The sequence below is a fragment of the Hyposmocoma kahamanoa genome, unplaced genomic scaffold (assembly GCF_003589595.1).
Source record: "Hyposmocoma kahamanoa isolate Upper Pololo Valley unplaced genomic scaffold, ASM358959v1 102, whole genome shotgun sequence".
Lineage (NCBI taxonomy): Eukaryota > Metazoa > Arthropoda > Insecta > Lepidoptera > Cosmopterigidae > Hyposmocoma > Hyposmocoma kahamanoa.
This window is the reverse complement of record NW_020653337.1, coordinates 18,744,355-18,768,185: the sequence shown is the minus strand read 5'-3', so window position 1 is coordinate 18,768,185 and position 23,831 is coordinate 18,744,355. Positions and strand designations below refer to the sequence as shown.

Genomic DNA, 23,831 nt, shown 5'->3' with positions numbered 1-23,831 from the left:
TCGAATAGGTTGACTTGGGACATTTTTTTCGTGGTTTTTGTATTAGATCCGTCGTCCATTTATTTGTAAGTCAATGATTAAATGTATAACATTCCAATTTCCATTACGCATTATCGAAATAAAAAGTAAACAACATAGAATTTGAATTTGGAACCAGCGACACGCATGCGATTTGGGCTAGTTTTATAGGCATAACCATTGACTTACAATTATATGGACGTCGGGTCCGCGCTAAAAAGTGTCCGCACTTGTAAGGCGCTAAAATCGTATACAGAGCGCCAAACTCCGCTTTAGTCTTCATTTGTTCGACTGACAGCGCGATACTGCGATGACATTACAATTTAAATTTCGAATAAGTTGACTTGGGACATTTTTTTCGTGGTTTTTGTATTAGACCCGTCGTCCATTTATTTGTAAGTCAATGGGCATAACTCCTAATTTTACAGTATTCCTGAAGATTTGGTAATGGGACAACGCGCGTGTCATCAAGACAACTGATTTACAGTATTTTGATTTACGGTAACATCAACATTACAAGAATAAAATCAATATTTCTTTTGACCCCGAATTTGAAAACGACCCTTTTCCGTCCTATAAGCGGAAACCAAACAAAAAATCTATTCACGTCAATGTTTGACACTTAGAATAATAACGCATAGAATGATAGTTTCATATCAAACGAACTGTCACAAGGGAGGCAAAAATCAAATTCATGCAGGCTAGTTTTAGTAGTAGGTTAATTTTCGGTTTTAGTGAATATTTATATAAAAATACAAGTTGAAACGCGTTACTTCCTTGTGAAATGTGATGTTAGTATCTATATTATGTTTGTCTGACGTATTTTTACACTCATTTACCGCACATTTCATCATTTTTAGCTAAAATTCTGGAGCTGTTCGCGGTGCAAGTTGACCTTGAGCACTGACGGCCCGCCCGCTCGTGTAGGCCCATTGGGAACGCTTCAATTTGCCTCACTTAGCGCGTGCGGACTAGGTTTCTATGCGTTATTATTCTAAGGTTTGACATATACGTGAGGCGGAATGAATAAAAAAAAAATACTATAAATGGTCAGAAATGAATTTGTTGTTTCTCAAAATATTTTTTATTCATACGAATGAACCAATTTGAAAACATTTATGCCACTCCTCCGTGACAATCTCTGAAACATATTTTTCATACTCTTCGACAGCCTTTTCAGGTGATGAAAATCGTTGACCGCGTAACTGGTTCTTAATTTTTGGAAACAAATAAAAGTCACAAGGTGCCAGGTCGGAACTGTACGCGGGATGGCTCATAAGGTCAACGTCATTCAACTTCAAAAATTCACTTGTCTGTCTGGCCGTGTGAGAACTGGCATTATCGTGGTGCAAGATGATACGGCGTTTACGGTTATTTTTACGGAGTTTGTCAATAACTTCCGGCAAACAAATGGTCGTGTACCAATCACTGTTCAGTTTTATTAAAAAAAGAATCATCCGCTTAGGGGCACTTTGCACGCGCGCCACTTTGGCTTCGGCTCATCTTGAAAGACCCATACGCTCGATTGCTGCTTTGTTTTGGCATCGTAACTATAAATCCATGTTTCGTCCCCTGGGGCCATACCATGAACTCTTATTACGATTCAGTTTATGACCTAAAATGAGACAGCGCTACATGAAGTGTATATTACCATCCCGCTTCCTTGTCGTTACGAACATATACTGAACTGTAATAAGAGTTCATGGTAAGGCCCCTGTTACTATGTCCCACACCAAATTTGACGCCCCTTCGTTGAATCTGGTAAGCATGGCATTGCACCAAGTGACGCGACCCCTTTTTTGAGCCTCAGTCAAATTGTGTGGTATCCACCGAGAGCACAGCTTTTTCACACCCAAATGTTTGGTCTAGTATATTGATATATAAAGAAGCCCGAATCTCATGGTATGTCACATACCTGTCTGCCAGTGGACGGGCGACGAAATTTGTCACTGAGATTCACACGACCGCGTTTGAATTCTGCAAACCAGCTATAAATAGTCGTCTTGCATGGTGCTTCATCGCCAAAAGCAGTTTGAAGCCGAGCCAAGCTCCGCTGCGCTGTTGAAATACACTTAAAGTCGTAGAAAATCATACCACGAAAATGTTCACGAGTTAAATCCATGATGACGTAGAAAACCAATTTCTAAAATGACACCACTATGTAAAAACAAGTGACAGTCAGATGAAGCAAACTGTATTCTACAGCCAAAGAGTTCCATTTTCAAATGTTGTAATTACTTTTTCAATATTGTTTATGTAAGTCGCCAGTTCCGGAAACTTATAGTGCGCCCTATGTATTTAACTTCATATAATTTAAATTTAATAATTCCTATTTGAGAAAATCTTCAACTTGCTGAGAAATTCTTCTTTTCATCATCTACCTATTACATGTTCCACTGCTGGGCACCTGACTCTTCTAAGAAGAGGGTTTAGGCCATAGACTGCAACACTGGTCCAATGCGGGTGACGACACATGAAGCTACACATTGACAGATCTTGTTCCGTTGCACTGGAGTCGATATTCAAGCAATAGTGATGTGCTGTTGACTGTACATATATGATAATAGTACATATTAATACAGAATTAAAATATAATACTTTGCTGATTCCCGTCTCCACTGACTTAATTATACTTCTTGCGATATTATAGGAGATAGCTGTGAAATTATTTTATTTCAATTTCATCACATGTCAGTAAATCGTGTTCTTGTACATTGTACATTATATGTATTAAAAAAATAAATACATTTTTAGCGATTTTTCATCAAACAAATGTTTTGATATACTTTATATGGTGTGATGGACTGTTATTATTTTGCGCATGGTATTAAAGTTACTTAACTAGATATTACAAAAAACTAGAATTACGTCAGTGTAGCACCAAATGAGCGACTTGTTTATTTATTTTCAGAAGTAACATTTAAAAACATTGAAGATGAACATTTTGAAGATGAAGACTTTAAAGTGGAAATGATAGACGAGAATAGATATTCTACTAGTTTACATGTTTCTAAGTAAGTTTAATTTTTTTATACTTTTTACAATGGTTTATTATATTCACTTTTTCAAATTTGAATAGTACCTATTAATTAAAAAATAGACAAAATGATGTTCAAATGAGACAACAAAATGAAAACTCATTGAAAAATAAAATATTTTCAGTCGTCCAGAATTTAGAAATAAGAAGAAAAACAGCAATACTTGTTGGCGAATTTACTACTGTAATTATATTTATAGCGGCGCCATACGAATTATAATTATAACCTTGCATAAAAGGGATGGAGCATTCCCCCGCCACGCCACTGACTTTAATCGTTAATGTCTCTCTCTGGTGCTAATTGAGATATTGAAAAACGAAACTCAAGTTCATATTAAGCATGTGTGAGTTTATCAAAGCAAGTTTGAAAAAATCATTTATTCCATATTATTTTTATTCCATGTTATAAAGTTTCTAAATTATTTTATTAAATGGCAACACATCTGTTTACATTCTTGATCTCGAATTCCGTTCCTAGTTATTTTAATGTTTTATCACTTCTCCTATTAACAATTTCAATCTTATATTTTGATAGACACTATGTTGGCTCTATAATCGGTCGAAAGGGAGCAATTAAGAACAGAATTGAGAGAGATACAAAAACTGAAATAAAAATACCAAGACAGGGTCAAAGTGGCGACGTTGTTATATTTGGACCTTCTGAAGCTGTAAGGATTGTTTTTATTATAAATCTGTAGTTATTCTTATAATGTATTTCGTGTAGTTAGTATTATTTTTATGACATTTATGTGATAAAAGCACTTGACGTATGATTACATGTAGCGCTATTATACCAAGGGTGAAAAAATGAAAACCAAAAATTCTCTTGTATTTTCTTATATGCTCATCTAAAAAGTTTTGGCGTCGTCTTCTTTAACGTGAATACTTATTTGTTAATTGTCATACTTATTTTTTTTAATTTACACCATGACAATACGTTGCGTTATTTGCAAGCCAAAATCTATAAGAAGCATTGTATCAAGTTATGTATTTTGAAATTTTCAGAATGTAAAAGCTGCAAGAAGGCGAATTAATGTAATAGTAATATCATCCAGGATGAAACAGCAATTCACACACTTCATATCTGTTCCAATGCATAATTCTACTATTATGGAGAATTACCAACGTTTCAAGGTACCTGTATAGTTAAAACATTGGCACAAAATAGACATGTCAAAAGGAAATAGTCAAATCTGCTACTTGACAATTTGACTTTAAGGAGTAAATCGATTCGAGTGTCCGTACTTAATTTCGTCAAACACTATTTCGACTCGACAGTATCAGGAACACTACTTCGACAAAATACATGTTAAACAGGTCACTGTTTGACAGATCACTGCTTCGACAACACAAACATTCGATAGGTCACTACACCGACAGAAATCTAGTTCGACAACACATATATTCGACAGGACACTATTCCGACAGAACATGAAATCGATAAATAACTGCTTGACAAGTTATTAATTATTTCTCAGACATATTTATGTCCATGAGATATTCCGCTCAAGAATGAAATGGTCAAGCAAATAAATATATTAGAAATATTTATATTAAATATTTCAACCTGTCGAACTTGTGTTTTATCGAAGTAGTGTTCGTCGAATTTAATGTGTAGTCGAAATACTGTCGAGTCGAAATAGTATTTGTCGAAATTAAGTAACTCATCGACTCACTACGATTGTTAAAAAGACACGCGTTTTTATTATTTCACTAAATACATCAAGGGATTGGATGAACTAAATAATTTCTTTAACGTTGTTTTTGTAATGAATTTTTTGTTCGACATAAACGGACACCTCTTAAATAAAAGCACAGCTAATGGTGTATTTGCACAGGTGAACTTGCCGCCTTCAGCAGATTACTTCTATTACGTGAGCATTTATCGAACGTTTCAAACGATTTGTTGTCTTTGTGCGTGTAATTAATTGTATTTATAATGACTTTGGCAAAAGCGGCAGCCGATTCGGAGTAAACAGCCAATCGACTTTGCCTCGGCAAGGCGAAGTAATCTACCGAAGGCGGTAATTGTACTGTTTTTTGAACACGCCATCCGGTAGTAAACTACGTTTGCCAGACGCTTCAATATTTACACTGCGTAGGCTGCCACCATTGACGAGCAAGCGAAGGCAACCTGTCGACCTAGTGCAAACCCGCCTTAGCTGGACCAAAGTAACCGATATGAACTGGCGTCAATACAGTTGGTATGCCAGTGGTAATGGTGGTGGATTTATTCTATATAAATCAGCCAATACTATAAAATCTTTCCCAGGAAAGTGTACTTCGTGAATGCGCAGACAGTAGAGACTTGGATGAGTCTCTATTTGTGAAGCCAATCAAAATGCACGTGACGGTTGGAGTCATGTGCCTTATGGACAATGAAGAGAGAACCATCGCCTCCAAACTTTTTACTGAAGCCATGGACACTATTATCGCGTATGTAAAATTTAGAATAATATCGTTATCGTCCCTTATAAATTACTACAATATTAACTTCATATCAATAAATAATATTCGTCGAATTAGTAAATAAAATTAGAAAAATTGTTTTTAGGATACAGGTCAATAATAAATTCCTATGATGTACCATTAATTATTAGAATCCAGGTATCTTTTTGATTCTTATTACACCATTTTAAAGTTACCCGAGTTACCACGTACGTGTTATCATTGAGCAACAACATCGAGTATATAACCAGAAACAGAGACGAAATAGGGTTATTCATCTCTGGCAACTCATCAGCAAATAGGCCTTATATCATCAACTTTCGACTCATCTTTTGAATATCAACTCTCGTTTGCGCTGAAATCACAAATTAGAAAGGTGAAATAGTACAGCGCCAACAACTGACCTGTGTGTACGTCTCCATATAATATATGTGTGTAATAAGTTAAGACAGTTTTTGGCAAATATAATAATATTGAAAAATAGGATTCCATTTAAAGTAAAGCTAATGCTCTATAATTCGCTAGCTGAATCTTATATTCAGTACGGTTTAGATAGTTACGGGCGTACATATAAAACTTATTTAAATAAAATTTATGATATTCAATTAAGAATACTAAAAAATATAGTATCAGTTAAGGTTAGGAATCAATTTAGAGACGATCATACTGGGCTTTTTAAACACTGTAAAGTATTACCCATCCATTCACAGGTAAAATTTATTTTATTGAAGAAAATGTTCTTTTCAACTAATAATCAGCCACAACCGGTACACTCCGTATATACCCGATCGGCAGCTCGGCGTGAACTAAGTAGCAAACCGGTTCGCGTAAACAATGAATACGGAAAAAGAACGACTGATTATATTGTTACTCGACTTATTAATAAACTGCCTATCGAATTACGTGATAAATTGACTGCTATAAATATTAAGTATAAACTTAAAGAACATTTACTTAGTTCTCTTCAAAACACATATATTTATACGATTAAATAAATAACAGTACCATATGTATTTGTCCAATTCTTCTTATTATTTTATCTTGTTTGGCACTATGCACTTACTACTGTAAAGTTTGTTGTTTGATTTATGTACTATTTTTATCATCATTGGCGTAAACTTAATTCTTAGTATAATATTAAACCTTAGTGGATTTGCTATGCTAAGTTATTACCTATTGTTTTTTTGTATGAAAATTTATAAGATAATAAATGAAAAAAAAAAAAAAAAATATATATTCCAAGAATATTCTGTATTTAATGTAATAAAGAGAATACCTCTAACTATGACGGGCTGTTCTATTCCGTGGTGTGGGAAAAACAGCAAAATATCTAACTACAAAACAAACGGAATCACATTTCATCCATTTCGTCCATTATAGCAAATATCAAGTTAAACTGGTCGATTTGACGTGAAACAATTGACGACACCTGTTAATTGTTTCGAATTCGGGCTGGCCAATCGGAGCGCAGTTGTCACCATTATGATTTAGCAGAATAGTCAAATAAATTAATCACATATATATATATATAATCAAACAAATTAAATGACATTTCGTCTCTATTTCTGGTTATATACTCGATGAGCAACAGCCACTACCAGCTTTAAATAATAAATTAAATATGCAATATAAAGATTTTACATTGACAACCTTTAAGCAATAATCACTTAATGTAGAGGTATAGTTGAGGTACACCAGTTCCAGCGTACGCTCTGTTCTGATGAAGTAAGCAAATAGCTGCTAACAGATGAAGACTGAAAATCAGCAATGCTGAGTGTTAAATGTCTTGTCTACATTGCTTACATTTATTTTATATGTACTATTATGCCAATGTAATAACTTTTTTGTTTTCTGCACGAATGTCTTGTTAATTTTTTTTATTTTATATTGTTATAGACCTGCGCTTAAAGATCACATGCCCTACAAGATAAGTTTGAAAGGCCTCTCGTACATGAACGATGATCCTTCAGAAATTGACGTTTTGTACGGCGAGGTGCACGAGGTAAATGCTCCGAAAGGCACACTGCAAAACATATCGGACGCTTTAGTAGATCATTTTTATAAAGCGGGTAAGTAATGATATTGTTTCTCATTTTTCTTGATATTTTTATAAACACTATGAAATATACATAATATGAATATAAATGTAAATAATACTGGGAATTTGAATATATAATCTATACTCTAACCTAAATTCGACGTAGAATGTTTAATCACTTGATAACCGGTCTCCGCAAGGGAATCTTTAGCAAGCAAACTAGCAATATTCTTAGCATTAATTGCAAAAAATTATATTACACTTTACATTTAGGATGTATATTTTTATTCTGATTATTATATTTTATCGTTATATTCAGTTTGTTCTTTTTTCTTTGTATGTATACACTGTTATATAAAGACTGTTCTGCTCATTTAATGCAAGCTGTTTCATCTTTAAATAGTTGTGCATCTAGTTTAATGAAATGAAATTAAATATATTTATTCGCAAGCAAACACGGTAACAAAAGATATTACACAAAGTGTCATGAATACGTGTTGCACCAGGTACTGGCACGCAAAATTTATATATATTTTTTTTTTAATGAATGGCTTGTGAGACTATATGCCTCAATTCTGCCAGTGTCCGTTTTCTAGCTTCATAAACGTTATGGACGGTATGTTAGAATTTTGTTCGGTGACTCAGAGGGAGAATAAAATTTATATTAAATTGACGTTAAATAATGTCATAAAATTAAAATTATGTAATATGTCAAATAAGCAATGTCAAATAAAATTAAGAAACATTTTTTTCCATCTAAGAAAAATGCCAATGAAATGACGACAATAAAATCATAAAATAAACAATATCAAAGAAGTATGGACAGCACAAATACAAACAAAACGACCGACAAAGCCGAAAATACCATGTTAAGAACCCTACATACATGAGTTTTATTTACTTTAAATATAAAACCAGAGCAATTGAAAAATATTCGTCCAGATTTAAACCTTTCGCGTTGCAACAACTCTAAGCGAATCGAGAGTGGGTTAGTACATCTTCTGCCCCACAGGCGGCGTTCGAGTCATTGGCACTCTCAGAAGAAATAAAAGTGTACTCACTTTAATAGGTAATAATAACATTGAATTTACTTTAAGTTAAAAGGATGTTCGATTTGTCCACGTCCCCTTTACTCTTGCAGACATTCCAGACACATTCCTGGGTGTGCCGGTCACACGCGGATGTGGTTTTCCACACAAACACACTAATACACTTTACTTGCTTAACATAAACACTACTTAATAACGGCAGTATTCCAATAAGTTGCTGTCACAACCCAAAAATTAATAAGTAAACGTTGTTTTGTTGTAAACACGAGAAAAACATGAGATCGCGAGATATGATGAGATACCATACAACAACAAGGTATTTTGAACTAATTTATGAATGAAAAAGTGTTGCCAACTAGACTAAAGCAAACATCACTAAACAGAAGGTCCATTTAATTGGCCAGAAGTTTATGGTCACAGTACAGGCAAAAGACTCCTGAATACTAAGTTAAAAATAATATTCAATTTTAAACGATTAAACCTAATTAAATACGCGCCAAAAAAGAAGCTTTTGTATCAAAATGTCACAAAAAGGGACAAAGTCGCTTAGTTGGCAACTCTGCATATAAATGCGCGCGGCGGCGGCGCGGCGTACGCGTCGGATATCGTTGATTATTAAATATCTAAATGTTAATTTTAAAAAGACAATTATGACAAAGAAATAGGTTTCGCAATTTTCTTTAATTTAATTTATTTTTACATTACGTTTATTAAAATTTCAACTACTCAGCTCAAGTTAACAGAAAATTTTGTTTTAAATGTTGATCTCATTAAAATGAACTCTTCGTTTTAAAGTTAGTAAATTCTTGTAGTGTATATTAAAAGTATTTGCAAATGCATTGAAAAATATACTAGTACAAAAAGAAACGATCTCCCGATTATGCTACCAAAAACAGATAACAGGTATCAAGTGTTTATCTCTAAGCGGTGATAAGTGACGTGATTGGCTGACTTAATTTACTATTTTACGTTAGGGCCGCATTAAGGGTTACGAGACTATTGTAATTTGAGTACTTGACGCATGTTGTAATACGTGTTTACTTAATTTAGTTATGTTTATTTAAGTTAGTCTTCTCTTATGACGCAGACAATATGATTTGAACTCCTGTCAGGGTCATTTAGAAAACTTTACTTTTCTTAAGTTGTTGTAGGTAGTTTATGACAACGCATAGTTTAGAAACAACATGTCTCCCGAAGATTCTATGAGAGGTGCATTTTTTTCAGCAAATGTAAATAATGAAATACCCGCATAATTAATCATCATTCACATAATGATTGATCAAAGAAAGCGACTGATAGGGTGCTGATCAACGACTGAGGTCAACCTATTAAATTACAAAGATTTTGTTCTGTGTACCTCGCAGTTGCCTCCAACAGCTGTGTGTAGAGTTGACAACACAGACTTTTCAATCAAATCTTTATCATTGAATAACTCGGAAACTATTACACTTAGAGCAGAAATACTTTCTGTACAATTAAGTACATATTTAGACTCTTCGCGGTTTTCGGCTTTGTCGGTCGTTCTGTTGCACCCTGTATACAATTCCTATCAAAGCAAGTAGTGTTATGGGAAGGGCCAGCTAAGAGGTTTGGATATCTAGTTAAAAAACTACATACTTCACGTTTCCTAGCAATTAAGACAATATTTTTTTTAACAAACATACATAGGTACCTCTAATACGTACATAACAGGAAGCGTTAAAAGATTTAGCTTTCTAATAACCTGACCTCCGGTTAAAAAAACCGACCCCAAAAGTCATTCATCGCCTAGTTTGCCACCCTTAGAGGTGGAATATTTTCTTGAAATTTAAACGAGACATCTGAGGTACCTTCTTTCCAAAAGAATCGTCAAAATTGGTTCACAGATGGCGGAGTTATCGCGTAACATACATACAAAAAAAACCTACAGACGAATTGAGAACCTCCTCCTGTTTTGAAGTCGGTTAAAAAGCGGTCGACAAGATTCAAGCGGGCCTATTCTACATATAGCTCTAACACATTTTTTCTGGATACGAAATGCACGGTTTAGCTATACACAGTTCCAATAGCTAAACACCCTTACCATTGTAAAATGTACATGTATCGATGTAACAATTGCTGGTGAACCTCAATAAATAAATAAAAAAATAAAAAAAACGAAATGTTGCTAGGAACCAAAGATGGCATAGGAAAACAACCTACCTACTGTAACTGGGACGTAGCTCGGATTGCGTAGCGAGAGGTACTTTTATGAATATAAACTGGAATAATCTTCAAAATTTACTTTATTGCACTTTTTTACATGCTTGTAGTGTTGGGCTATATTTCGATCTATCAAGATGCTCTATTCTTTTCCTTACTTCATTTTTCAACACACATTCTAATAACAAAACTATTCATTCAGTCAGTGATTCTACTCATAGAGTAGAGCCTACACGGTAAAAACAGATTACTTAGAAAAAGACAAAATTCTTTTTATGAAGACAAATTTATTAAATCCAACAAAACGATCCTCTCCCTATAGACGCTAGAGAATAATTACTTGATAATAGTAAAAAAACGTCTCAAAAGTATATTTTAGTTATGAGACAGAAATATTTAATCCAAGAGCAAATTAATTTACATCAAGTCACAAAGCCACTCTAGATTCAACAAAATATTTATTTGTTATTAGAAATGTCCAATTTCGATTTGAAAAAAAATAGAATGAAAAATTGAGAGGTACTTAATTATTTGACTTCGATTTGTGTTTTCTAATTTCAAAAAGGGTAAATTTACAGGGTTATGGACCCAACAGTATGTCTCACTAGCGTGAAAGCACACAGTTCAGTGTCAAACCTTAAAGTAGCAGAAATAGGACGGAATCTTCTCAAATACTTGAGGACCATTCAGTGCCGTACAAATGCTACGTCGGCAGATAGCACTAACAATTCCAAATATATGAGATGACTTTATACTATTGAAGTTAACAAAACGATAGCGCGTTTCAGAGTACAACTAATGCCATCTAGCAGTGGCGTCACGGAACTAATTGCATGTTAAAGTTGTGCTTGTTACAAGTGTAGTTTGATTTCATCCACCAAATTTCTTAACTCATGACTATAAATAACACCCTAACAAACTAGAGATACTATGTATTGTTTCTTTGGATAAATGACTGTTTATGATTTTTATAATTACAAGCACAAGTAAAAGTAATCTTTACCGCGTGCGCCTTCGGCAACATGTCACGACAACATTGACTATGAAAACGCAACGAAATAGTGCTTTAAGAATATACTCTAGAATTTAGAATATTAATCTTAATAGAAAACTTCTTCTTTTTTTGTTTAAGAATATATTTTCTTAAAATACACCCAAGAAATTTTGAATTCATTTAAGAATATTTAAATTTGATGTAAGAGGTAAAAATTTCTTGATGTAAGTAATGTCCAATGAATTGATTAGAGATGAAATAAAATTTTGAAGGGAACGTATTTGTCTCAAAGTTAGAATAAAGTTAAGAGTAAAATTGTATTAGAAAAAGATAAGCAGTATTTTTGTGATGACAATATTTTATTACTTTTAATAAATATTTTTTCAGAATTAGCAAATATTGTGAGAAATTGCTCTTTCTTATTAGTAGAAATCCTTTTTTTCTGTGTAGAACTACATCCCTCTTCCTCACAGCTGAAGGGGTGAATATCCCTAGCTGGTGCTCTATCTATGATAGGCAACTTACATCAGTGATCAGCCTTTACTATAGACTAGCCACACACTGCTCGGAAGCTATCATCTTACCAACAAGTAACCACCGAGGAGGCTATGGCTTTAGTCTGCCAAAAACCTATCTAAAAGGACAGACCATGACCACATCCTAACCAAACAATTCAAAAATATAATTACTCGCTATCCTAGCTAATTAGGGAATCTGACTAAACCCTAACACTTTATTTCAGCGACTCTAGCCTGGCTGAATGATCCTAACAAAATTGCTAAACATCACTATTGAAAACTTCGTAACTGTTTCCCTAAATTGTCTTCAACGTGCATGCTGCCACAACGACGACACAGGCTTGAGCATCCATCGGATGATCACTGGGTTACATCAATATTGATCTCCCAGCTGGCTTAGTCCTCATCCTGCAGCTATCCACGTTCTATCAGCTTTTCTCACTTTCTTTAAACAAACGAGCACAAAAACACATATAACCCTAACAACATATCCTAACATACATATGAGATGGGGATATTCCATATGAAGGATGCCTAATTAATTAAATAAATATATTTTCCCCGAATGCAGACAGTTCTTGTTCATCTGGGAGGGTGAGCACGAACTATGCACATATACTGGACAATATATCTATCAAATTAAAAAAAATAAAGAAAAAGTAAGTTATATCTATCTAATCCAAATCGGTACTCCATCATCTCCTCCCGTCCTTCAAAGTCTGCATTGCCGGAAAATAACAAGTTCCCTCAAAATATTTCTCACAATGTCATCGTGGCTCCATATGAAAAAGAAATATAAAAGATTAATTAACCTAGTAGAAACCAAGAAAACATTAAATTATCTCTTATAGAACGTTTCCATTCTACTCGCATGCAGTAGATCCTGCCTACCCAATCTATTCCTATTTATACCTAATCTTTTCACAATATAATTAACCCTACTCAATCGATCTACTACCCTAACTTCCGCGTAACATACCTCTTAGATATCAAAGCAACCCTGTCTCTTTTATCAAATTTACGCTTCTCTTGCGATTGTATATTACCTATATATTCTTTATGCACTTCCATCGAGGCTGCTTGTTTTAATAACTTGCCTTGGAAATTGTCCATTTTACTTACAATAGGTTTAAAAATATCGCTTTCCGAATTACATTTTATATTTATCTTCGGCAAAGCATATTTATAATTATTTTTATTGAAATCACAATCCTGACGTAATTGACACGTCTTTTCACTTATGTCACCTTTATCTATTATTTCTGGCAAAACCGAAGAGTTTACATATTCCGATCTATCTAGCGAGAAGTTATCTAAACTTTTTGATATCGGTTTCAAAGAAGACTTTTCTTTCTTTGACCCAATATCTGTCATGGACTTAGAAGAAGAAATTTTATTGTCAATTTCTAATTTTGACAACTTGTTATCATATTTCTTCAAGATATCTTGGCCCAAAATTAGTTATTCTTCAAGTTCCTCTACAACCAGCAACCTTGATTGATATACCTTTCCATTAAATGTCAACGACACTTTGGTGGACGACTGCACATTTATTGGCGTTTCGCCCATTGTACACAAAGGAAAACTTGGAGTATCGTCACTACGCAAATGTAAAACAACTTTTCTGCAAAACAACGAGAGATTATAGAAACCGAAGCACTAGTATCCACCAACGCCTCGCAACTTACATCATTAATAAAAACAGATACAAAAGGTGCCAACATATAAAAATATTTCACGACGGACTTTTCTTCATCAAAATCCTTTCTTCATTCGTAAGCTTGCGTCCATCATTTGCAGGCTTGAGTTATATTATATCTCTTCCATTACCAGAATTTTCAAAATAAAAATATAAAAAATTTTCTCTTCGGGATTCGTACTTCTATCATTTGTAAGCCTGCGAATTCCACCATTTTATAACTGGGACCTACCTCAGGATGCGTAGCGAGAGGTACTTTTATGAATATAAACTGGAGTAATCTTCAAAATTTACTTTATTGCACTTTTTTACATGCTTATAGTGTTGGGCTATATTTCGATCTATCAAGATGCTCTATTGTTTTCCTTACTTCATTTTTCAACACACATTCTAATTACAAAACTGTTCATTCAGCCAGTGATTCTACTCATAGAGTAGAACCTAGACTACACTACCTACCTTCGTTCACGGCGTGGTCTCGTAATTAGAAATTAAAATAGGTAAGTAGCAATGATCTTATACACTACGTATCTTGTATCTACGTAGCTTAGTGAAACAAATGATCCAGTAGAAATAAATCAGATTCCATCCCCACCACCCACATCATCAACGCAACCAGGACGTGCATCGTATGCCAGCGTTGCTGCAGGAAAACGTATCTGCTCGACTACAACTGTTGAAGTTCGACAAAGTCAACGGTCAACGAAGACTATTAGAACTCATACTAGGTCATCCAGGAGAACGGTAGTTTATTCTGATAGAATAGGCGTAGGACTAGGCCACCACCTAAGTAACCACTTACAACAAAGGGTAGTCAACTATTGCTATCCAGGAGCTACTTTTAGTCAAATTATTACACTATTAAGTGGTTGCAAGTTTGATAAATGTACAGTGATTCTTATAATAGGTGATAGGAATAACATTAGTAAAAAAGAAATAAATAGTAGCATTAACGTGTTCTTGAGAATTCATGAGAAATGTGGGTGTAAATTCGTACTAAGTGCATTCCCTTACTGCTCTAACCTAGGCATCGCTCGTAATAAGTATATTATATAACATAAATTCGCACATTCATAATTTGACTTGCCGTCATAGTGACGTTATATTTTGTTTTGACACTAATAAGTTCGTAAGGAACTTCAAACTTTTTGAGAATAATTTACTTTAACCCATAAGGTATCTGAGACATATAGCTAGTTTGCTATCTTTTAATATTAAGGACACTGTTATAGAAGATATAACACAGTCCCACGACAATGCTCCTACTTTAAGTAGCAACAGTATACTTATTAGTAACCATAATTTAAACTGAATAACACGACAATAGAAAAGTCTAATCGTTTCCATGTATCAAGGCTTTTCTGGCAAAACATTAGAAATAAGTCTTTTTTTGCACGATATTTCCGTTGACGTGTTTTATGTTACAGAACACTGGCTGAAAGACTACGAAGCAATTAACAACATAGAAAATTATGTAATAGTCAGTTCGTTCATAAGAAAGAGCTTAAGTAGAGGTGGATCCATGATTATTATTAAACGTAACTTAAAATTTAAAGAGCGTAAGGATATCACAGATCTTTCTACTGAACGAACTATTGAGATTTCATGTGTGGAATTGGATCAGTTTGTCGTCTTATTTGTATACAGGCCCCCCTCTGCTAATTTTAACGAGTTGAATTAATTATGGAAGATAGTTTAAAGCGAATTTTTCCAACCAAACAAAACGTAGTAATATGTGGATTTCAATGTAAACCTGTTAGAAAACTGTTCTACTTCTGTAGGAATTTATTTAAAAGTTTTAACTTGAATTATCTTTTCTTAGAACCAACTCGCATCACTGCCTCCTCTTATACTTGTATTGATAACATCTTTTGTAACACAGACGCAGTGTCTAAATCAATAATTAATTGTTTAAGATCAGACCATAGCGGCCAATTGGCTTCTTTTAATTGTAAAATGAGCAAGAAAGTAGACCAATTTCTCTGCAGACCGATTACCACAGAACGAATCATTAGATTTCAAAATAATATCCGCAATAGTTTAAATTCCCTACCCCACATACCGGAGGTTCCAAATACTTTAAATAGCACGATATTTGGTTTAATTAATAATAATGTATTTAAATCGAAAACATTAACTTTCCATAGAGAGACTAAATTCAACGACTGGGCAACAGTAGGTATTCATAAGAGTAGGTCTCGTTTGTATGAGCTATATGCTATGAAAACTTATAATACTAATTCCAATTTCACTTAATATGTTAGAAATTATTCAAAAATATTTAAAAATGTGTGTGTAGCTGTTAAGGTTAAGTTTCACAGCGACCAAATTAGACAATCGATATCAATAAATCTAAAACTACTTGGAGCATAATAAATAAAGACTCAGGCAGGGTTAAACAACACGATAGAGATATATTCCTCCCCTTATCTTGCTATTGATCTCCTAAAGGAAAATGTTAACGGTTGTGGCAGTTTATTTAATTTCCGTCATGCTAATCCACAAGACATCATAAAAGCTTTTAAATCAATACATACTCGTATTAAAAATAGTGAAGATCTCTGGGGTATATCAACTAAAGTTATAGACTCAGTTATTGTTTACATTTTTGATACATATTAATACTTTACTGCTAGATAGTAGGTAATGGTAGATATAAGAAACAAAATTGTAAGATTTTATTTTCCATTAATTTATTACGTAATTATACCTTTTCCAGCATCAATTTCCGATTTTGAACTTGGATTACTACTCAAACTAGGAATGTTTGCAATCTCTCCCTTCAACTCAAAAACTCATTAGGAATGACACAGTTTTTCAAATTTTTAATTACTAGTGATTTTTATATTTCTATTCAACAAAATTCATCACGGGCATGACTTTAAGATTAGTACTATCAACTGTAAAACAGTCTTAGGTGAAAACCCTAGAAATCATATGCTTTTGTTTCTTATCATAATATTTTACATCAACTTTGGCTAGAGTATAAATCCATAAAACGCTACAAAAAAAGGAGCTTGTAATTTGGCTCGATCAAGTGATTAATAGGTTAGTAAAAGGCCGTATCTGAAAATGGGGCGCATTTTGGGCATTTCCCACTTTTTTTATAGTTTCGCTGATCGACTCAATAGAATGCCTAAATGGATAACCAGTCGGAGGACACCTGATTGATTAAAGCAATTTTTTGCTCGACATGTATCGAACCAGTCCGTGGTCCGTGGTTCACGGGTCTTTCACTTGCGTTTTTCGCTTGCTTACGTGACTCGCTTCGCGCTTTCGCAAAGATCTGTCGCGTACGCGAAGGTAGGACTGTTCACGAGTCGCTCGCTTGCGCCTACCGCTTGCTTTGCGTTGCGTGATTTCGATATCTAGCAAGCTTGATATTTCCACGTAAGCAACAAGGAACGTTTGCGGAGGACAGCACCACTGGCCAATCCTGTGATTGGCCAGTGGTGCTGTCCTGCAGCAGCTGGTTCGAGAGTGTCGACGACCCAAACAAAGGCAAGGCGCCGCGCATGCGCGCAAGTCTCTCCGCAAAGCAAAGCGGAAGACTCGTGAACGCCTTTGCGCGGAAGGCAGCTTTCTACGCCGTTTACCCCGCCAAACGCAAGCAAGCATTAATTATGGAACTTTCGTGGCGGTGGCTCGACTAAAATTGCGCGCCAAAGCCCTGTCAATCCGGTCAGTACAGACGCGGGCGCAGGCTGCGGTGGCGAGCAAGTGCCCTCGTTTATTTCATTCTTATTATTAAAGTCATATGTATGATTTGTTGAATCCTACACTAACCACATCAGGTTCTAAAGTCTTATGAGAATAAAAATAATAAGAATACATTTGTTGCATAACTATAGGTCAATACATAAACGTTGGTTTGTGCTTATAGTCTACCAGTTAAGGTGTACAATATTATTAAATGTTATTTAATATCACAGATTAAAATATTAAATAAAATTAAATTGCATTAGAATATGAAAGAAAAAAACTCTTGTACACTGTATCAAGGTTTGGTACTTAACAATTTACTAATAGCATTTTTAAATTTAACGCACTCGATTTTTTAAATTTATTCGTAATGCTGTTGTAGGTATATCTTGACCGACATTACGTAAAAGTTTCTGTGGTAAAATGTTGAAGTATGACCGCCCGAGTAAACTATTCTATGCCCATATCTTAAATTTCTATGGTTCCTTTTATTTGCGATTTCAAAATATGACGGATGTTTGTGAACAAATGAGACTTAAGTGGTTAATGAGGCGCGAAGTTTTCTAAGTCTCACGGTACTTTTCTATTTAATAAAGTTTGCGTTGACCCGAATCGTCGCCAACAATGTCCAGAAACCAACCAATCAGGTATTACCACCTGGCTATCTAATTGGTTGTAATAGTTTACTTTGTTGACATTGACATTTTATTTAGTTTCAGTACAACTTTTGTTCGTCTGCGTTTTTCACTTAGATTTTCACCTTAGTCTGAAATCAGATTTTTTCTTACTTAATAATGTTTACTTTCTAGGTTTCATGGATCGGGAGAACGACCACGTAAAATTACACGTAACATTAATTAACTCGAAATTCCGGCAACGGTCTTCTACTTCTCTTGGGGATTCAAATTCTAAGTCAAGAAATTCGGGGAAAAGGTTAACCTTTGATGGATCGAAAATATTAGAAAAATTCGCTGATTACGACTTCGGAGTAATGGACGTGGAAGAGTTTCATCTATCGCAACGGTACGGGAAAAGAAGCGACGGATATTACCAACCCAGTTGTGTTGTCACTTGTAAGAAAAGTTGATTGTTTCTACTTTTTATTAATTTATTAAATTCTTTATTATGTTGACTGTGTTTAAACTACTAAGCATTCCAAAACGTAGAACCTGTATATCGTATATGGAGAAATTTTTTAATTACAATGATGTCTACGCACATGCATAATCGTTCAGAAAAACGAAAAATAATGTATTTCATTATTTGCTACGACGACTAATGTTATCAGTATTGCGTTTCTGGTCAAGGTAGCAATATGCAGCATATCCTGAGCTGGCTTTACCTAAGGTGCAGGGTGTGCGAGCACACGGGCACAGGGTGTCATTTAGAGGCTTCGGATAACATCATAAGTGAGCTGCGTACCCAAGTTGCGTTATTAAGCAATGCTGTTTCGATATGTAGGTCACCAGAAGCCTCTAATGTAAACACACGACGCGGAGCAGCGCTGAATGCCTCGGTCAGCAGTTTCGAGTCGGCACACAATGCGTCACCATTCGTTGCTGCCACCGCGCACGATGCGCCGCGCCCCGCTGCCCGCCTCTCTGCCTCGGTGGAAATGTCACGCGTGTGCACGTCAACCCCGACACGTGCATACGCCGCTGTAGCCGCTTCAACTAGCCGACCCGCCACTTCGAAATTCGAGCGGCGGCAATCGGCTAAGGATAAAAACAATTTCCGTGTGCCTGTCTCTGAAGTTGTAAAACCACAGAGGCAGACGGTCCAGTGCGACGAGGATGGCTTCACAAAGGTGGTGAAGAGGAAGCCCATCAGCCGTAATCTGTGTGGCACAGCTCCGACAGGACCGAACTTCCTGCTGCGTCCGGCCGTACCGACGACGTTGATGTACCTGTCGCGGCTGCATTACTCCACGAAGTCTGAGGAGATAGTGGAGTATATCAGGCATAAAACCAAATACACCCTGAGGGTCGAGCGGTTGGAGTCTCGCCGCAAAGTGAACTTCAATTCGTTTGTGGTGAGAATACCGACCGAACATCTTTCGACCTTCATGAAAGAGGAATTTTGGCCGAAGGGTGTCATATATCAGCGATTCCGCGGCCGGTTACCTGACACCAGATTGCACCACACGTCGCCGATAAGGGAAATCGTGTAGATTAGTTTTTATTATTATATTGTATGTATGTTTGTTTTAAGGTATATATAATATAGGTGTATTTTGTTTTTATATTGTTATGTATGTTAGTCTATAAGGTATGTATGTATACATGGGTCTTTGTTACCTGATATAAATAAGAAAAAATAAAAAATAAAAAAAATTAAGGGGCTCCGAACGCTGCCCCTGAAAAGCCTGAGTCGCTTGCCGCAAGCGACGTAAACGGCCTATGGCTTCCCATCATGACTGTATGATTACACCATTTTACACCCGAATTTACGATCACTGGTGAAAATATAACTGTAAGTATTCCAAAGATCGCGTGCCTACTAAAGGGCGCCAGAGTAACGATTGCACCGGGCGTTACGTGCGCTAGCGCCAAACTTGACGGCTTTGGAAAATGTAGCGACAAAAAAAGGACCGTAACGAATTCTTAGTACATGTGACCATGTAGACAAGCTGAATGAAAGAAGATTGAAAAAACATATTTATAAGGCAGTGTGTACCTATGGGTAAGTTGGTATGGACCGATCAAGACGAAATTATAACGAGCAAATTGAGTACGCCCTGTCCTGAAGAAATGTCAGATGTGAAGATTACCCTTAACTGACGAGCGTGTTGATGCAGCGAAAGACGTGTTACGATCGATCGTACCAAGTGGACGGCTGTCTTATTTGCCAACTCTGTTGAGAAGAGGGCGTGCGGTATAGGTGCAGGTATGCCCAAATTACCCAACAGTAAATGTAGGTACACTTAGGTACTGTTGGGTAATTTTCCGAAATATTTCAATTAGTGGAAATTTTTCCACTAAAATTGAAAAATAAAGTTCATAGTCGAACTCATTTTGACTTATCAGTCTTTATTGTGGTCAAGTTTCACTTTAATCCATCATACATCATAACTGTTCCATTCGCCATAACTACGGACCTATTTTTATTAGCCGCATAACATTTCAGCATTTCAACCTTTAAATATAAAACCTAAACCTAAAAAAAAATGTTACTGCTAGTCATATTAATACAATTTTTGTGCTTAGGGACAAGGCATCCTACATATATTAGTTTTTCTTGAACATTTTTCTTGAACAATGTCGTTTAAAGGCAAAGCCAAAGGTTGAATATGAAATACAAGGCAAATTGCCAAATCTAGTCTACTTGTATTTGTTGCAGAGTTAAGAATGTTCTAACTTTCTTTGTAAGGTGCGTCCCATTATTTTCTGCAAATCAGACTTCTCCAAGGTCAATAAAATCATTACTTTTTTTGGGCAAGCTAAATATCCTATAGGGAAGGCGAGGTAGTCTGATATTATAGCAGCACAATTTCAATGCTTTTTTCCCGAAATTCAATTACGTTATTGATAATACTTGTCTTGAAGCACGTCTTGAAGTAAAAAATGGTTAATAGGTAATTAATTAAATTTGTATTGAATTGATATTCAATTTTTTTTAATGAAATTACTTCACTAGTTTGTTATAATTATTAATGCAAAGATTGAACACTTACAAAAAATTCCTTCGATCCGGCCGGATTCAAACCGGTGTCTTCTAGCAAATCGTGTCACGCTATACCATCTAAACACGGAACGAACCATCAGACCTCACGAATTTTTCTATGTGCTTGTTGCCGGTTCTTTGTATTTGGTTTTCAACTATTGTTTTATAATTATTAGTAATTCATTATTTATAAAAGTGTTATTCTTAATGACTTTTTTACTTTTGTGTCCTAAATGACACAATGACACATTTCTTTACATTGAGTTACTGAAAAAAAATGTTTAAAGGGCTAAAAAGTCGAAGGAAATAATGTTTTTTGGACAATACCGGTTTTAGTCATTTAATAGCATTTACAGGAAACATTGAGGATGCGAAATGAATTCGTAATCTAGAAAACTTCGCGTCGTAAGGGAATTAAATCCCAGGCTAACAAGAACCGAAAGGCAATTGGTACAAGTTTAATTAGATTATTGGAAGTGCCAACCACACTGAACTCGACAATTTCATTACTTACATAGGGCGGTTTGATAGGAAGGCTTTTACTAAAAAATGACGCGAAAAGTGTTCGTCTAGTCGTATTAGACCGTGCTATACATTTTTTTACTACATTGTATAGTATAGTAGAAGGAGAACGTCGCATTACTGGTGTATACTGTAACTAGACTTACTTCAAAAACAAAATAATTAATGTATTCCAACTAAATAAAATCAAAAGTCGACATAAACTCCGTCCAACCATGTATTTAACTTTTGACGTAAGCATGCCTCCGAAGTTCCGTAATTATGGACATACAACCATAGATACAAAAATGCAATACTTCGTGGACTTTTTTATTTTTAATTTTAGTGAAAAGATGTCCTCTTTAGCTCCGGTGTTTATCGAGCCAACAGATTATGTAACGAAGATTATTCAAGTTGATAAATTTTGGTACCTGTCTAATAAATTATAATGAAATGAAATAAATTATAAATAATTATAATACATTCTTATACTTTATTATAATAGCGCGTTTTAGTTCGTACTGGTGTTGAACAAATCCACCTCACTATATCTTAACTAAGGAGTTAAATGAGCGAGACGCTCTGTTTAAAAATGCATTTTGCCTATAATTTGTCCTAACCCAGGAACGTAAAGGGTGATAGGATTTATCAGTGCAACCTTGCCTGTGCGTACTCCTATTTGCTCAAGTAGTCCAGGGCAATCGACAGTGCCTTTTGCTATGTTAGTTAGGCATTTCAAATCGGCCATTTCTCCCCGTTTGTATAATGGCAGAAAGTTAAATTTGCGACATCTAGTCTCATAGTCTGGCTGAAATTACCGGCTATAAAACCGGCTCGATATTGCAGGTAACGTAAGAATCTCTTTTGGATACATTCTATTCGTGCAGAATACACATCATAATGAGGATTCCACACCTGGGAGGCGTATTCAAGACGGCTACGTACGTAAGAACAAAAAAGTAGTTTAAAAGTTTTGATACTTTTAAATTCCGACGACATTCTTGACACAAAACCTAGCGAACGAGATGCTTTTTTGACAATATTATCAATATGCTGATCAAACAACAATTTACTATCAAAAGTTACCCCTAAATCTTTAATCGAGTCTCTAGTTAATGAAGCATTATAAAAGCAAATATTTGTGTAGTATTTTTGTGGGTTTTCGAGTATAGCTACTCACGTAGCATTTTGAAACATTAAGGGCCAATTTGATTACAGTACCTACAGTAATTTTGAAATCTGATGAGATCATCCTGAAGACAGTGGGCGTCTTTTAGATTTTTAATTTTATGAAATATTTTCATGTCGTCGGCATATAAAGTATTTTAAAGTTCAGAAAACAGGAAGCGATATCATTTACAAAAATTATGAAAAACACCGGAAGGGATAGGCAAAGATGAGTAACCACCTAAAACTACTGTCTGACATCGATTTCGGACTTAAGAAGACAAACGTCTCAACAAGTTTCCTCTTATACCTATTTTTTGGACCTTTTCTAACAATTTATTATGATCGATTCGATCAAGACACTTGGAATAATCCGTATAGGTATATTACATCAACATATTGTGATGGTTCAGACATATACGGTAGAAAGAGATTCCGCACAAAGTAAGAGATTCGAAGTGGTAGACCTACCTCTCAGAAACTTGTTGATCCAGCGAAATCCAATGTTCGAGCGCGAGATAAGAGTTGTGAGTAGACAATTTTTTCTAAGACCTTCGCAAACAGGCACAACTTACATATTGGCCTATAATTTTCTACCTTGTCCCTTTTTGTGAATGGGGGTGATGAAGGCAGGTTTCCAGAAGCTAGAGAGCGGTGGTACAGCATAGACAGAGGAAGAACTAGACTCGATGCACAGTTAACTATTAATATTGCGGGAATGTTGTCCGGGCCTGCAGATTTTTAAATTCTATCTAAAGTTTTCAATATTTTTAAAACATTTGTTTCAATTTAGATGCCTCCGGGGCAGAACGGTAA

At 35.2% G+C, this 23,831-nt stretch overlaps 1 protein-coding gene across 1 annotated transcript in view; it reads left to right on the top strand.

Moving 5' to 3' along the window:
* LOC113236614 (activating signal cointegrator 1 complex subunit 1) overlaps nt 1-18,771 on the top strand; it is a 31,802-nt gene extending 13,031 nt beyond the window's left edge. The window contains exons 2-7 of the mRNA XM_026472770.1: nt 2,930-3,032; nt 3,591-3,723; nt 4,061-4,189; nt 5,328-5,491; nt 7,400-7,572; nt 18,494-18,771. Coding sequence (XP_026328555.1) covers nt 2,930-3,032; nt 3,591-3,723; nt 4,061-4,189; nt 5,328-5,491; nt 7,400-7,572; nt 18,494-18,771 — 980 coding nt within the window. The remainder of the gene's footprint in view (nt 1-2,929; nt 3,033-3,590; nt 3,724-4,060; nt 4,190-5,327; nt 5,492-7,399; nt 7,573-18,493) is intronic.
* Nucleotides 18,772-23,831: the final 5,060 nt, after the last annotated feature.